General features: G+C 47.4%; 5 protein-coding genes across 5 annotated transcripts; 1 reads left to right on the top strand and 4 right to left on the bottom strand.

The window, feature by feature from the left end:
- Nucleotides 1–355: 355 nt before the first annotated feature.
- POJ06DRAFT_120410 (uncharacterized protein) lies at nucleotides 356–2,159 on the bottom strand. The gene is made up of 5 exons (XM_056184242.1): nucleotides 1,672–2,159; nucleotides 1,527–1,614; nucleotides 1,393–1,475; nucleotides 1,120–1,339; nucleotides 356–1,065 (listed from the first exon to the last, which is right to left on the bottom strand). Exons 1-5 carry the CDS (start codon nucleotides 1,929–1,931, stop codon nucleotides 604–606), a joined length of 1,113 nt encoding a protein of 370 aa, XP_056043403.1. The 5' UTR covers nucleotides 1,932–2,159; the 3' UTR covers nucleotides 356–603.
- On the bottom strand, nucleotides 2,074–4,984 carry POJ06DRAFT_120385 (kinase-like domain-containing protein). The gene is made up of 2 exons (XM_056184241.1): nucleotides 3,621–4,984; nucleotides 2,074–3,572 (listed from the first exon to the last, which is right to left on the bottom strand). The coding sequence occupies exons 1-2, from the start codon at nucleotides 4,825–4,827 to the stop codon at nucleotides 2,467–2,469; spliced, it is 2,313 nt and encodes a 770-aa protein (XP_056043402.1). The 5' UTR covers nucleotides 4,828–4,984; the 3' UTR covers nucleotides 2,074–2,466.
- A 515-nt stretch (nucleotides 4,985–5,499) lies between these two features.
- Nucleotides 5,500–7,824, bottom strand: POJ06DRAFT_120366 (uncharacterized protein). The gene is made up of 3 exons (XM_056184240.1): nucleotides 7,433–7,824; nucleotides 6,831–7,384; nucleotides 5,500–6,772 (listed from the first exon to the last, which is right to left on the bottom strand). The coding sequence occupies exons 1-3, from the start codon at nucleotides 7,533–7,535 to the stop codon at nucleotides 5,609–5,611; spliced, it is 1,821 nt and encodes a 606-aa protein (XP_056043401.1). The 5' UTR covers nucleotides 7,536–7,824; the 3' UTR covers nucleotides 5,500–5,608.
- Nucleotides 7,825–7,953: 129 nt separating this feature from the next.
- POJ06DRAFT_120360 (uncharacterized protein) lies at nucleotides 7,954–9,857 on the bottom strand. Its single transcript, XM_056184239.1, has 2 exons — nucleotides 9,228–9,857; nucleotides 7,954–9,174 (listed from the first exon to the last, which is right to left on the bottom strand). The coding sequence occupies exons 1-2, from the start codon at nucleotides 9,672–9,674 to the stop codon at nucleotides 8,065–8,067; spliced, it is 1,557 nt and encodes a 518-aa protein (XP_056043400.1). The 5' UTR covers nucleotides 9,675–9,857; the 3' UTR covers nucleotides 7,954–8,064.
- Nucleotides 9,858–11,892: 2,035 nt separating this feature from the next.
- On the top strand, nucleotides 11,893–14,887 carry POJ06DRAFT_254972 (PRMT5 arginine-N-methyltransferase-domain-containing protein). Its single transcript, XM_056187837.1, has 6 exons — nucleotides 11,893–12,014; nucleotides 12,104–13,230; nucleotides 13,282–13,404; nucleotides 13,462–13,637; nucleotides 13,687–14,195; nucleotides 14,250–14,887. Exons 2-6 carry the CDS (start codon nucleotides 12,104–12,106, stop codon nucleotides 14,502–14,504), a joined length of 2,190 nt encoding a protein of 729 aa, XP_056043399.1. The 5' UTR covers nucleotides 11,893–12,014; the 3' UTR covers nucleotides 14,505–14,887.
- The last annotated feature ends 15 nt before the right edge of the window (nucleotides 14,888–14,902 follow it).

The following is a 14,902-nucleotide window of genomic DNA, read 5'->3' as shown; positions in this document are numbered from 1 at the left end:
AACCAAAGCTCCAATCGAGTAGAAGCTACGGTATTACAAGCATTAGTACTACAAGTGCGGCAAATCGCAGTTTATAGTAGTCACAGTAGTCTTTCTACAACTCTTTGACAGGAACCGCGGCAGGCGACGAATCCCACGATAATTGTGAATATCTCGCGCGGAATTTTGGAGAGCGGTAATTGCTTGTAAGAGTATCATAGTGAAAATTCACTGCATCAGTTCCTGCCGGCCTTGCGATAATGTGGCGTGACCATCTGGCACGACACGATTACATGAGTGCGGTCTTGAGGACATAGATAAGAGGCTCATGAATTGCAACTTATCGTTGCACAGTCACAGACGCTCCAACTTTCCATCCATAGTACATCTTTGACGCAAAAGATCCAAGGCCAACGCAATCCTTTTGTAGCTTAGGAATTTACATTATTAACAAATTGTAAGTGCAAGAAAGGACATGCACTCACCCAAAATGGAGCCGATACATATATCTCACTCTCTAGCCTGCCGAATAATCCCAGAATTTTGTCTGCCCATCCCTGCTATAAACCAACCAAGAAAAATATAAACAAAGACCACTAACTATGCGCCATGTAACTATTCGCTCTAGGATTGGGCGACAAATGGCCGGGCTTCCGTAGTCACCAACATCTGCCCAGCCTCCCCGTCACCATCCAATAGATCAGTGTGCGGGCTCTGAATTTTGGAAGCTGAGGACTGATCTCCATGGAACTCGTCATCAGAATCATCGTTATCATTTTCTGGCTCGTCGCGATATGTCCCATTGCCTAACCTCGCAAACTCGAGTCCGCGGACCAGATCCGGTGGAGACGGCCTGGATGCTGACGGAGCGCGCAAGGGTTCATCCCGCAGCTCCTGTTGCCGTTCGAGCTGCGCCCGGAGATATTGAGCGCGTTCGGTCGTTCGCTGGTAAATGATCCAACCTGCCGTGGCGGCTACACAAGCGCCAACGGCGATGCCGAACAGATTCGCAATTTTGGTACCGAAATCTGCGTTCTCATCTCCGAGGGACCGTAGCCGTGAGCCAATAAATACTGGAATGAATAGCTAGACCAATCCTGTCAATGTTAAACTTACGCCAATATTGTACAACGAAATTACCTTAGGGGTCGATAACACAGTAGCAATAAAGAAGTTTCGCGGAGTGATAGTATGAATTGTCGACAACGCCGCATTACTAAAAGAGAAAGGCAAAGGCGACATGCGTATCATCCACAACAACTTCAAACCGTCATGTTCTAATGTGAATGCGAGCGCTTCAAAGTTTCGATTGTTCGTAGCGAGGTCGTGTGCGAAATCTGCAAAGAACGCTCGGCACGCACTGCTCCTGAGTTAGAAGGCTTCGCAACGAATATGGCCGACAGTGGCACTTACACAAAGCAGCAGTACGACGCGATGGGTGTCGTGATGGCAGCAACAAGCCATCCTTCCCAAAATCCGTAGATCATTCCAGCTATCTGTCTTTGCATCAGTAATAGCTCCTCAAATTCGACATCACTCAGTCTTACCGTCACAGCGGACGTATATCCGACCACAGGTGGAAAACTGGTCACAGAAATCAACAAAAACAGCAAAATTACCCCTCCACGCATATTACTGCTTGTCGTATTAGCGTCCTACTTCCCTTCCATCCACGATCACAGTGACACATACCTCCAACTCTCGCAGATAGGCACAATAAATCCAAATATTCGCTGATGAAAGATGAGCAGTAACAGCGCCAGAGTTCCCAAAATCACAAGCAATGCTCCTCCGAATAACTTTTGTCGTACTGGAATCGTATCCACATATTCTCTGATCCGCTGCCGTAACAATGAAGGATTTCGGAAATCTGGTACAGATGTCGATACCGGTGGTGGAAGAATAAGGAGGTCCGCCTCTTCCTGGGCTAATTGTGCAACGTGTGCTGCCATTTTTACAAACCAATCACTTGAGTATATCTAAGCCTAGAAACATTCATTCAAAATTTTCAAAATGTGTGGAGTGGACGGTTGTTGCGGCGCGAGTTGGTGATACCCACAATGAGCGATAACTGACGTCGAGGCTCGAAAATGTAGAACCGGGGCGCAGCTCATCTCATCAGGGTTAGGTAGATCAATACGTCGAGACTACAGTAGGATCCGCTCCCCTCCACACGGGCTCAATTATATTCGCATCAGGCATACTTATCTAAGTTACCCTTTTTCAGCCAGCATAATCGAAAGAACAACATAAAGATGGACAAGTGAAAAATAATAATGCTAAGATAACCGGACAATGAAATACGGCACGAAATAAAGATTTCCATAAGATGACAACACCTTCATTTTTATAACCAATAACCAAAATGAACTATATGTGACTTAATGCGAAACAATCCCATCCAGCTATCATAAACTACCAAAAAGATACAAACTAGCAAACATCAACAACACACCGAACAAACAGAAATCGATTATCGTGAGGACACTAATAGCTACTACTCTTCTGCTCCTTAGGTGACTGTGGAGTGTAGCTTCCATAACCGTACTCGTCGTCGTGATGTAACGTGATCGAATTAAATTCTTGAAATGGGTCATAATACTCATCCGTCAGAGAAGCAGTGCTGCTACCATTCGCCCCATTCGTGTATCCATTGGCAGTTCCAATCGTAGATGGGTTTGCATTCGTTGATGACTTGGCAGATGAACTTTTGCCCTCTGAACCTGGAGTTCCCGGTTTCAGCATCAAACTGTTACCATTAGCCGAGGACTGATAGCCATTCAACCGAGCGGAACTGTTTTTGCCATTGGCGGCTTTACTGCCTCCATTTATCTTTCCAATATCAACGCTCTGACTGTCCTTTAATGCCCGGAAATTAACGGCATCAACACCGTCACCTGGAGTAGGAATCATGGGAGGAGTCATATTCCTCAACAGAGCCCATTGAGTATTCCTAAAAAATGGATGCGCCTTAATATCTGACGCGCCAGCACGAGAGCCCAGTCGTCTGTTCTCGTCCTTGCATAGCAGCTTTCGAATGAGAGACTTGCAAAAGTTGGATACTGCCTGAGGAGGATTTGGAGACGACGACGCTGACGGGGGATATGGCGCGAACTGCACTTCATGCTTCAAAATATTCGCAAAGGTAGCATTGCGATTCTTCCCTTTAAAAGGTGTTGTTCCATAAAGCATTTCGTAAATCAAAATACCGAGCGTCCACCAGTCCACTGCAGAAGTATGCCCATTACCCTTGATAACTTCCGGTGCAATATATTCCTCTGTTCCCACAAACGAATTCGTCCGGAAATCAGCTATGCAGGCCTTCGTATCAATTGCCGGCATGTTGTGCTGCGAACCACTACGACCTGACGAGCCACCGACTATTGTGGGCTGGCCACCCGAATCGGACTGCTTCGATAGATCAAAGTCTGAAAGCATAATATGGCCCGATTGATGTAGCAAAATATTCTCTGGCTTAAGATCACGGTATATGAAGCCCATCAAGTGCAGGTACTCCAGAGCTGCAGTCACTTCGGCCGCGTAGAATTTCGCATCGTCCTCCGGGATACACTTGCCGGCTCGAGTTTGCAATGCTGAGTAAAACCTTTAGTAAGCGCCTGCGATATTGATTTTATGCTTACCTCTGAAAAATTCACCGCCCATGCAATATTCCATACAGAGATACAAATATTCGTCAGATTGAAACGAGTGATATAGCGTGACAATAAATGGGTGGTTGCTGGTAGCCAGGATCTCCTGTTCAGCTAATGCCCTCTTAATCTTGTTACGCTTAATCATCTCACGTTTGCTCAAAACTTTCATGGCGTAGAGTCTGCTTGTTTTCTTCTCCCGCACAAGATATACCTTTCCAACATCTCCCTTTCCCAGTAACTTGATCTTATCAAAACTCGCTGGTCCAACTTCAACATTGCCAACTTTGATCGAACTCGACGAGTATGTTCTCCGAAAGCTAGGCGGCAGAGAAGGCGGTGCCAGTTTCGATGAGTCGGCCGCAAAACTTGCAAAATAGTCGTTTCTGCCATCGGGACTCGGAATGGAGCCCGGTCGTAAATGTGGATTTGGTACCGTCAATGGGCCACCCTTGCCCGGCATGGGCGACGGGATATGCAGCAATTTGCTAGATACTGCGGAAACTGGAATCGGCTGTGAAATTGCTTCCCGAGTGGGCCTGTCCTCCTCGCTCTCCTTGGGAGTATCGTGCTGCAACTGTTGTGGTTGCTGCGGCTGCTCCCCGGAAAGCTTCTGGAGACCATTCGGGGCAGATGCGACTCGTCGTAGCCGTTTCACAAATACCTGGCCAGGGAGATATGACTTCGGCTGACGAGGGACAGGTGTTGATGCTCCGGTGGGTGGGGTGTTGGTATTACTACTGCTTTCTGGCTCAGCAGGCGTCGCAGGCCCTTCGGCCTGGCCGTTCTGTTCCAAAGAAGGTAGCGTGGGGTTAAAGGACGCATGCGGAGGTGAAGAGGCTGCGGATTGCTGAGACCCGATGATAGAGCTTATTATCCTCGGGGAGGGCGAGGAAGGAGAACGTAGACGGGCAAATCGCGATTTCGTTGTCTGAGGCGGCGGCGGCGATGCTGCAGACGCTAGCGCAGAGTCCAGCAGCGGCATGGCCTTCTCATTGGCGGGAGGAGAAGATGGCACTGACAGAGATGTCGCGGTCGGCGGAATTCCAGGCGAAGCCGTCCCAGACCACTGACTGGAGGAAGCTGGTGAATTGACGGACAGGGAGAAGCGAAAGAGATTGCGCAGCCTCTGAGGGAAGTGGGAACCAGCCGTAGCCGGCGAAGGCGTCTGACGCGGTGGTTGAAGGGACGCCATCATCGCATTGTCCCGGCTCGCAGAGGAGTTGGCGACCAGCTGTCTGTGAGTCGAAGAGGAGCGAACGAACTGTCGGTGAGGTACTGGACCAAGATCGGTGAATCGTATCGTAAGCGAGAACACAGCCTTAAGGACGCTGCGTTAGTCGTCGGCGTCGTCCTCCCAACCAACCGTACCGCATGGGATACTCTGCTTTTCAGCCACCACAGTAGCCGCACGCCGCTGCATTTGTAGCCATATCTTCTATGATTTCGCGGTCTTCCGTTCTTCATTTTATCATGGATCACATCCGCGACAGTTCGCTATGCTCTTCCCAACTATAAAAGTGAATACCTGTCGCCAAAATACCAGGCCATGAGTGAGACTAAACTCTGGGGTAGATTTGCCCGCCGACGAGATATTGTTCGGGTTGCTCGAAATGCATGCAAGTGCCCCGAATTTTCTATGCGCCTCGAACCATTCAGATAAACCGTATCGGGTAAATAAGCCAAAGTAACTGACGGCACACATGCACTTTGATTTATATACTGCGCTTGTAAAGTCAAAGTGGATGGATGGTAATTCATGTTATCCGGATAGGGAAATCGTCCAAGCAGGTCTGTAAATAAAATCGAAATACTTCGAGCGCAACTGATGTCTAAGCACCATTCTATAGAATCACTATTACGATTATGACAATGCACGCATGTACATCAGATCGAGAGTTCAGCCCTTAGAATGCCCAAACCCATCCTTGAATGATCCTCTCATTGGATTCCCTTTTCCTCATGCCATTTGCCCCGCATCACGCTGTCTCTAATGCCCCACTTGATATTCCTAGATCCGTCCTAAATCGATCCAACGCATCAGTGTCCAAGCCAACTAACTTCCTGCGCCATGGAGGACCGACCGTCTCCAGCAGTTTGTACACCTTGCCGCGAAATCTCCCGGGCATCGGCGAATATGGAGGGGCAGCCGACATGAACGAGACCGAACCAAACGTGTCACCATACGCGCAATTTTCGCAGGTGATATTGATCTCTGGAACGCGTTGTGGTGCTGTAGAACCGTCATCATCCGAGTCATCTGGTTGTTCTTCGTGGCCAACAACTTCTCGAAGCTTGTCCACCGCCTCGAGCAATTCGATAAAGTCGACTTGTCTTATTGGTAACTTTATATCGGCACTTATTCGCAATACCTCCAGATTGGGTAGGCTGTCGACCGTGCTACCCTTATGTGTTGGGAAAATATCTGCTGTCATCATGCTGCACGACGTCATCTCAATCGACCTCAGTCTTGTCCATAATTTACGAGTCAGTTTAGTCCGCGTATTTGGCCCATTGCATTTTCTCATCTTAATCGAACTTAGCGTATTTGTTCGAGCAGCAATTGCACTTAAGAGGTCAATGATACCACTCGAAACTGCCGTTGCATCAACGAACTGGACGCGTGGTAACGCGCTCGCTATCAATCGAATTGCTGCCGAACCCAAAATTGGTGCCATGAGCTGTAACACCACCACATTGTTCAACCGGATGGTCATATCTCGCTTTCTAATAGTCATCCGCGTCAAATCGATATGTCCAAATTGAAGTCTCGTTACGTTTTCAAATCCTTGTGCAAACAATGTGAAGGGCGTTGTGTAACACTCAAACAGAAAGTTAAGATTATGGACACTGTTAGATGATAAGCCTTCAAAATACTTCGAGCCTAAGTTTGGCATAACGAGATTCCGGCCATCGCGCCCAGACAAACTGACTGTTAATGTTCGCAAATTTGGACATAAGTGAACTATCCGACCGATGTTTCTCGCAATGTTTGCGGCTTCATCAAGAGAAGACGAATTGAGCTTCAAATAAATGGTGTGAACCAACGGACCGAGATGTGGAGACTGTAGTAGCATCCCTCCAAACTCTTGCAGAGCATCAACACTCGCAATATTTAAGGTACTGAATAGAATGGGTTGTAACTGTAACATGCAACAGCCTTAGTGTCAGATTTCTCCGAAATGATGTAGCTCAACTTACAAATTCATTGAAACGCTTGCACACACATGCGACCTTTGCAACGTCCATCTTCCTGAAATTATCCAACAGCCGCAAGAAAAATAACTTGTAAAATATATTTTGCAAAATCTCCGTCGGTAATTTCGTAATTGGTGATGACCCATCTGCGGCAGGAATCTGGGATCGAACGAGGCCCCACTTTTTCTTATACAAAAACGGCGGGAACTTCTTTCCGGCCATATAGTCTCCGCCATCTGCTTCAACCACATTTATATGAAATGTTAAAGTCTTTCCGTAATCCTCCATCAGCTGTCGTCGAATCCGCTTTAAACGCTTGTTTCGATTACGTAATTTCACAGGTCTGTCAGCCCAGTAGATGTCGATATCATAATCGGTTGAAACGTCTGAATAATTCCTTCCGTCGTCGGATAGATCGCCTGTATGATTCCAATAATATGAAGCCCCATCTTCATCGTCGTCGTCATCATTCTCGGCATATAATTGCGTTTCCGCATCATGCAGATCCTGCGTTGACATATCCGCTTGGCGCTTAGCTCCATGACTTATCAACGATGCTATATCACATTAGCATCCGAGTTGCTACCCAAACCATATAATTTTACCATCATCACCATTCTGCGTCCTCAAGTGTTGTTGATCGGCCGCCACCACGTTGGATACGACGCCTGTTGAATCCTCCGTCGGGTTAGCAGTAAGTAGTTCCATGCTGCTATCTACACGTCTCACTATTCACCGCGTTGACCACATGTAAGGGCACTATATTGCTCTCTGACGGATTAACCTGTGCACCGTCACCTTCCGCTTCCACGACTTTCCGTTCTGTCGTGCAGTCGTCTGCCGCCGCATGCACCTTCTAATTACTGAACAATGAGCTCGGGAATCAACTCCAGGGTGTCTTGTCTCAGAGTGCATAACCTCAGGCCCTATACAACCTGGTAAAGCAATGTGGCCCTCTATTCAATCATAAAGCGCCTCTTGAGCCGACGGAGTGGGTTGCGTCGGAGATGGTCATCGATACCGTGTTATATGGCTTTAAGGGGTTCGTAGTAACCGGTGGCTTTACATGCACACCTTGCTGATATTGATCAGCGGAGGTTGTTACAATCGACGTCACACTAGACAACCAAAACTCCATCCCATTATTTAATTACCATTACAAACTACAATAACATGCCTCATAACTCAGTATTCATAAAGCCAAAATTCATAACAACGACCGTTCATATCATTAGCCTTACTCGATCACACTAAACTGCTGTGTCTGTCTTCCAATAGCCCATGATCCCTTGCCAATTTCGTCCTGAACCGTTCTAACCATTGACACATTAACATCGTCTCCGACCCCTTTAACTTTCTTCCAATACGACTGGTTATCGTCAAACGCCTCGTTTATATACTTGGCGTACGGTTCTAACGATTTGCGGAATATAACGCTGACTTCAAAATTTCGACGCTTCTCTTCTCCAGACGGTCGGTTTAACAAATCAACAAATCTGTCTAATGTTCGCGCTATTTCTGGCAGGTGTTCGTCGTTCCAGTTCTTGTACATCTCGAATATCTCCACAAACTTTAGATTCTCGAGATTCGTTACGCCACTGTGTTCAAATGTCGGGAAGCTCTCTGGGCGAAGGTCTCCACAAAACTGGATCCGAATTGAGGTAAGGGAAGTCCACAGACTCAGTGGTAGATGGAATGAGATTCGAGATGTGAGCTTGCCCTTGGCATCACCGCAGCGATACACGTTCAGGGTCGAGAATGATGAGCAACGGGCCCTCATCGCTATCAAGAAATCGGAAGTCAGACCTTTCACAACAAATAACGATATCGTTTTCACTTGTGGAAGAACATTGGATAATAGTTCAATAGTGGTTTGACCAACGAAACATTTGCTCAGCATCAAAGTCTCGATGCTGGATAGTGACAGCTTTTTATCCTTGTCTGATATCAGTAACTTGTCGAAATTAATCCCTTCCAAGTGTAAGACCTTCAATTTTGAAAAACCACCAACGAATTGCATAAAGGAAGTTGTGAAAACCCCGAGCCTGATGTCTAGTCTCTCGACCGAAGGGGCATAGAAGTTCCTCCCCAATAATGGAAATATAACCTGAAATCCCATCGGTGCCTTGAAAAGTACCTCAACACTGTGTAACGTCGTGCATCGCGGAAGAGTGTTGGTAAGCGCTGCCGCCACCATGTTCGATTCTTCCTCGAGACTGCATTGTAGCTCGAGTTGAATGTCTCTTGGATAAGCCCCGATTATTGGTGACTTCTCAAGAATACTTGAGAATTGATACAGAGCTTTAAGTTGGGTAATTCTGATAGTATTGAATAAGCGTGGTTGCAACTGGTAATAATTAGCAGTTGTAAGAGAACCAAATTGAAACAGTCGTCACCCACAATATCCTTGAATACTCGGTTCACCGTGCAATATGTTCCCAATAACTTCTTCTCATACTTTGTGAGGTCGTGATTCGGCTCCACATAGTCCAATATCTTCCGAATAAGCTCGACTGGCAAACTACTTAAGTAGCATGGCGCATCGATATTCGGCTCGATGGCAGACTGTGCAGCTCTTTCATCCATACCCTTCGACAGATTGTTCCCACGACGGTTTCTAGTATCCCGCTTTTTCACATGCCTTGTAGATGCTACACTTGCCTTCAGCGGAATATCCGAATCATCAATATAGTCACCGGCTTCGCCGTCATACTCTCTATAATCTAAGTCATCTTCATCGTCACCAGACGCTGTCAAGTTGACGTAACCAAATCGTCTCGCAAGTCGTCGTTTTTTCGGTATCGGCTTTCTACTAGACGACGAAGGCTTGCTAGACTTCGGTGGCATTGTGATTCCATTCGCTGCGTTTGTTCTGACCGGTGGCGGCTCTAAGTAAGATTTGGGTGTATTATGTCGGAGGGTTCATGAGGCGTCAACATTTCTCACGTCATCGCCTATGCTACTGCTGGTCAGGGGTGCCTGCGGCGTTGACGCACAATAAATATGCGACAAGCAGAACCTTATTACTACACCCAAGCCGACTAATTCACCGCTAGGCGCGAACAGTATTAGGATTTGCTCTACTTAGATTTAGAATGAGTCTCACACGTTTTCCACGACATATCTGAAGAATCCCAATGACTAGGACGTGCTACGAAAGTGTCGTAGATCATAAGCGCAGAGAGATCGAAGTTGAAAAACAAGGCCACAAACATGGTTCGTGAGTCTCCAAAGAATATGCTCTCGCACCGGAAGAGTCTCGCCATCACATTACACACGCGTCTCGGTTCTCATCACTCGACGACCGAAACGTCATCCAGCCACCGATTTCAGAACGCATCGAGCACTCCAGTAGCGCCAGACGAGCGTCAGTCTGCATCAGAAGACACGACCATTTGGATTCAGCTCTGACTCGCGGATATCATAACCCAGCGGTCCCGGTACTACCTAAACACACGACACGCCTCAAATGTAGACAACAATGCTCAATGTTTCAGCAGACCGAGATTGAGATTAAAAGAAGTCTTAGCCGATCAGTGTATATACGCTAGAGATCCTCCCAGGCGTAACGGCAATCCCGTTGCACTGATTAAAGTGCTCACAGCCATATCAGTCTAATTTTCGCGCGAAACAACCCATCCAAAGCATTCGCTTGTATCCGCGGACCCGTCCTAGCTAGGCTTTGAAGTAGCGGTCAAAACGCCCGGCAGAAAAACCGAATGATAGAGTATATCAAATATTGTGTTGAGCTTCTCCAGTAATGCAAGATCTTGCCCGCAAAAGCTGGGTCGGCTTGTTCGTTCGAGTGCACAATTCATGTACAGGAAATAGGCAGGATATGTCAAGGAATTGAAATACCAGAATGTAAACTGGGATTCAATAGGTTCGCTATAATCCACGAGACTGGGACCGACGAGGCAAAGGAGCTAGGTAGAGCCAGCGGCTATTGTTCTTTTGACAATCATGCGAGACGGGAAGGGAAGACGGCTCCGGGGCAGCATAACTGTCATATAGCGTATAGTACACAGGAATAAGTGTCAATCCCAAAAGCTCACCGGAGGCTGTAAGCCAGGCGGCGACCGTACGCCGCGCCGTTAAGAGACGCTAAATCAGGCCGAAGCACTGATCGGGCAGGCGAGAGCCCTTCTGGCATATATTGCAACCGTGGCACAGGCAGACACTTATCGCCCATGCAGAATACCATAAGTGAGACAGAGCAACTAATAGTAGCGGATCATGGCCCATGTTCTTCTCTCCAGATCTAGCCAACACTATAATCGTGCAAATTTGCAATAATCAACGAACCACAACGAGTACCGGCCCCGCACCCGTATTTTCGGTCTAGCGACAGCAAATCCAAAGGAACGGCGCAAGGCTCTCTAGAACCATTGCCTCACAGTCACCACTGCAAGATGCCATATGAAGGGTGCCGTTGCAGGCACGTTCGGTAGGCGGAATCTCAATTCAAGTCTCGGGACGGAAATAAAAGATATCCCAAAGCATAGCAAACCCCCTCTCCCAGACCGATGACCTTACTCAACGAATAAATGGGTCAGGGTTAAACCGATCCCGCGGGCTACGCGGCATGACCCCGCGCGCTCACCGTCAGGTTTTGGACATCGTCGAAAGGTCGACAGTGAGACACGTCCGTTCACATCGTTCTCCGTGTAGAAGAAAGAGTATAAACAAGAATCAGCAGCTACCTGCAATCGGGGCTTCGCGAACGACCTCACAGTGCCAGACCATAACTGGAGAATCGGACGCGGCGCAACGCGAGCCTGTACCTCGGAGATACAAGGCGAGGACCGAATGGGGACGGGTAACTCCAGCGGCTATAGCGCGTAAAACCAAAGGTCGGCTTGCAAATACGCGTACTGGAATTGCGAAGATGGTACGCGGAAAAGTCGTGACAGGCTTGCAAGCTGATGTGCGCAGGAGAGAACTGCGTAAAGGAAAGCTGAAATTGCGGTGTGTCAACAGGAGTCGACTCAGGTTAGGGGTGATTCCCGGTCGTTGAAAACGCGACACAGACGCGTCTGGAAACTCTCGTGCGCAGTTCTAAGGTGTCACCAGTTCACATCAAATGTTTGTAATATTCAACTTACACTCAGACATACAGACATTCCTACAGTATAATTCGCCCTCTGTTCAGGGTTATTTGTCTATTAACACGTCACCCAGGCGACTGTATGTAATCATTGAAATATTCAGAGGAGACGTGGGCTGTACTGCAAACTACATAAGCTTCTGCTTCTGACTAACTACTACTTATATAGATGTCAGAAGTGAGCATGGACCATGGTAAACCAATGTCCCCGACGTATTATATTGGGTTGCAGCCTGAGATGTCAAGCATCGATACGGCTATTGACTCTGAAGGAATTCTTTCGTCCGTCACCGATGGATATGACGTGCTGTCAGTCCCAATCACAAATCCACGCTTCCGATCCCGCGTTTCTCGTATTTCACAGTCAGATTTGAGTACAGTTATTGTCCCACATGTTGCACCTCCAATATATCCAGAAGTCAACTTCGCGCCAAATACAACCTACGCGCAGCATGTTTTTGGGTTGTGTGCAAAATGGATAGAGCTAGATTCCGCCGATCCTCGAATTGCTGGGGTGTCCACTCAAGTACTCAAACATGAACTGTCATATGCATCCTTTTGCGGTCTAAGTTATGTCATTGTTCCGGGTCCGACACGACGCAACAACGTCGCAATGTATGCCGAAAGCTTGAACAATGCGCTTGCTGCCGTGCCGTATATCAACATTATAGTACACCTTGCCATGGCGGAGAGTGGAGTCGAAGAGCCTAGCAGCTCTGACGCCCCAGCACCGGTGGATTCTATGTCAATTTGGGACATCTGGAACTCGGTTAGAACAATTTGTGACTATCCTTCTCGACTCTCCGTGGGATTACAACTGCCAGCCAAACTGCCACCCCAATCTGTGGTCTCACGGTGGTTTGCAGAGCCGATTACTGTGCTATTTATATCAGCTAAGATATTCCTGTCCAATCCAAAAGGCTACCCGGTATTGTCCAAGGCGCATCAGTATCTGTTATTTAAATATCTGAAAATAAAGCCGTACACAATATTGCAGGATGTTCGAGAAGCGACGCAGATACGGACGTCATCAAAGTTGCCGTCCAAACAAGATGAAAGGGCGTATCTTATATACATGCGGCATCTACATACGATTCTACCTTCACCAACAGCCGTGGAGAAGTTTGGTCAAGGATATCAAGATTATCTGCAAAATCCACTGCAACCATTGACGGATAATTTGGAAAGCGGAACTTATGAAGTATTTGAGAAGGATCCTGTCAAGTACGCACAGTATGAGAAGGCAATATTTAAGGCATTGTCAGAGCGAGACTCGAATCCTAAAGGTCAGCCAATGTAAGTTCTAGCAATTACGCGCACATGCTCAATTAATTTCTAACGATGTAGAATTCTGGCTGTTGTGGGAGCTGGGAGAGGACCGCTTGTTGCCTGCTCATTACGTGCTTCTGAGAGGGCTAACGTCCCAATCTTCGTGTACGCTGTTGAGAAGAACCCTAATGCATATACTTAGTACGTTGTTTGCTATCGCGTCTGCAATCTCAGGGATATTGCTGACCACCCTTGTAGTCTTCTACAGCGGAAGGAGCTGCAATGGCAAAGTAACGTCGAAGTCGTGTTCAGGGACATGCGAACCTGGAACCCTACTCATAAAGTTGACATCATGATCAGCGAACTACTAGGTAGCTTCGGCGATAACGAATTGTCCCCTGAATGTCTAGACGGAGTTCAATGTGTTTTAAAGAGTAATGCTGGCTTGTCTGGAGTTTTAGACTCTCGACTAATATGTGACAGGCAATGGCATTATGATTCCTCAGTCTTACTCGTCGCACTTTATTCCTGCAATGTCGCCGAAGATCTTCTCCTCCATCAAGTTGCAAAACAAAGAAGACGTTATGAACACACCTTACGTCGTCATGCTGCAAGCGGTGGACTTACTTGCTCCGGAGATTAAGCAAGCCTGGGAATTCAGACACCCATCGCCTTACGTCGGCGCTAGTTCCTCATGGCCCACGGCACCAGTAATCGGAGGACCAAAACAGCAGCAGCGATATGACGACTTGGGAATCGATTGTTCTTCAGCACCTGTCTTGCAAGATTCGCCCGCCCATATTAGCAATGAGCACAATAATCGCCACGTGAAAGCAAGGTTTTTAATCGAAAATCGCGGCGTTATGCACGGCTTCGTGGGATATTTCGAGTCCGTTCTGTACGGCGATGTGGAGCTTTCGACCCGCCCCGATACAATCAACAAGAAATCGAAGGACATGGTTTCCTGGTTTCCGATTTGGTTCCCGATATCTGTAAGTGTCAGGGTTTGGGAGATGGAAGAGGTAGGAGACTGACGACAAAAATAGACGCCGCTTTACGTTCCGGATAACGCGGAGATAGAAATTTCTATATGGAGGAAAACGGACAATCGAAAAGTGTGGTATGAATGGTCCGTGGAGACTTTTATCCTTGTCCCTGGGTCAGGATCGGATGCCAGCGATTCGATGGCGACGACGACAACGTTGCATTCCAGAGCTGCCAGTTCTCCGACGAAGCGTGTAAGGCTGGGATCTTCCAAGCTGCACAATCCGGGAGGAAAGTACTCTTCGATGCTGCTCTAACAAAGCAGCTGAGTGGCGTCGCGATTTTGTTTTGCTGACTGATGGATAATGATTAAAAGTTATTATATTGCATGAACGACGCGTCGGGAATTTTTGAATGCATTATTTGTTTGGCATGGATGTCACTGAGTAAAATAAAAGTGCATTTTGGGTTCCAACTGGTTCATTGCTCGGCGAATTCCGTTCAGAAAAAAGGTGGAGCCGTTGTTCCTAGCTAAGATGTGTTTCTTTTATCCGCATTCACCTCTTCCGACTGAATGCCTCATGTACACGAGTAAAGATTCAGGAATAACATAAAACCGTCCGGCAGCCCGCAGCCACGGACCCTGCAATCACGAAGTTCCAAGGCCCCTCGTTTCAGAAGGCAGCCATTTACACTTAATAGTAAGCCTTCATAA

The sequence above is a fragment of the Lipomyces tetrasporus genome (assembly GCF_029532465.1).
Source record: "Lipomyces tetrasporus strain NRRL Y-64009 chromosome Unknown POJ06scaffold_6, whole genome shotgun sequence".
NCBI lineage: Eukaryota > Fungi > Ascomycota > Lipomycetes > Lipomycetales > Lipomycetaceae > Lipomyces > Lipomyces tetrasporus.
This window is presented reverse-complemented; position numbering and strand designations above follow the sequence as displayed.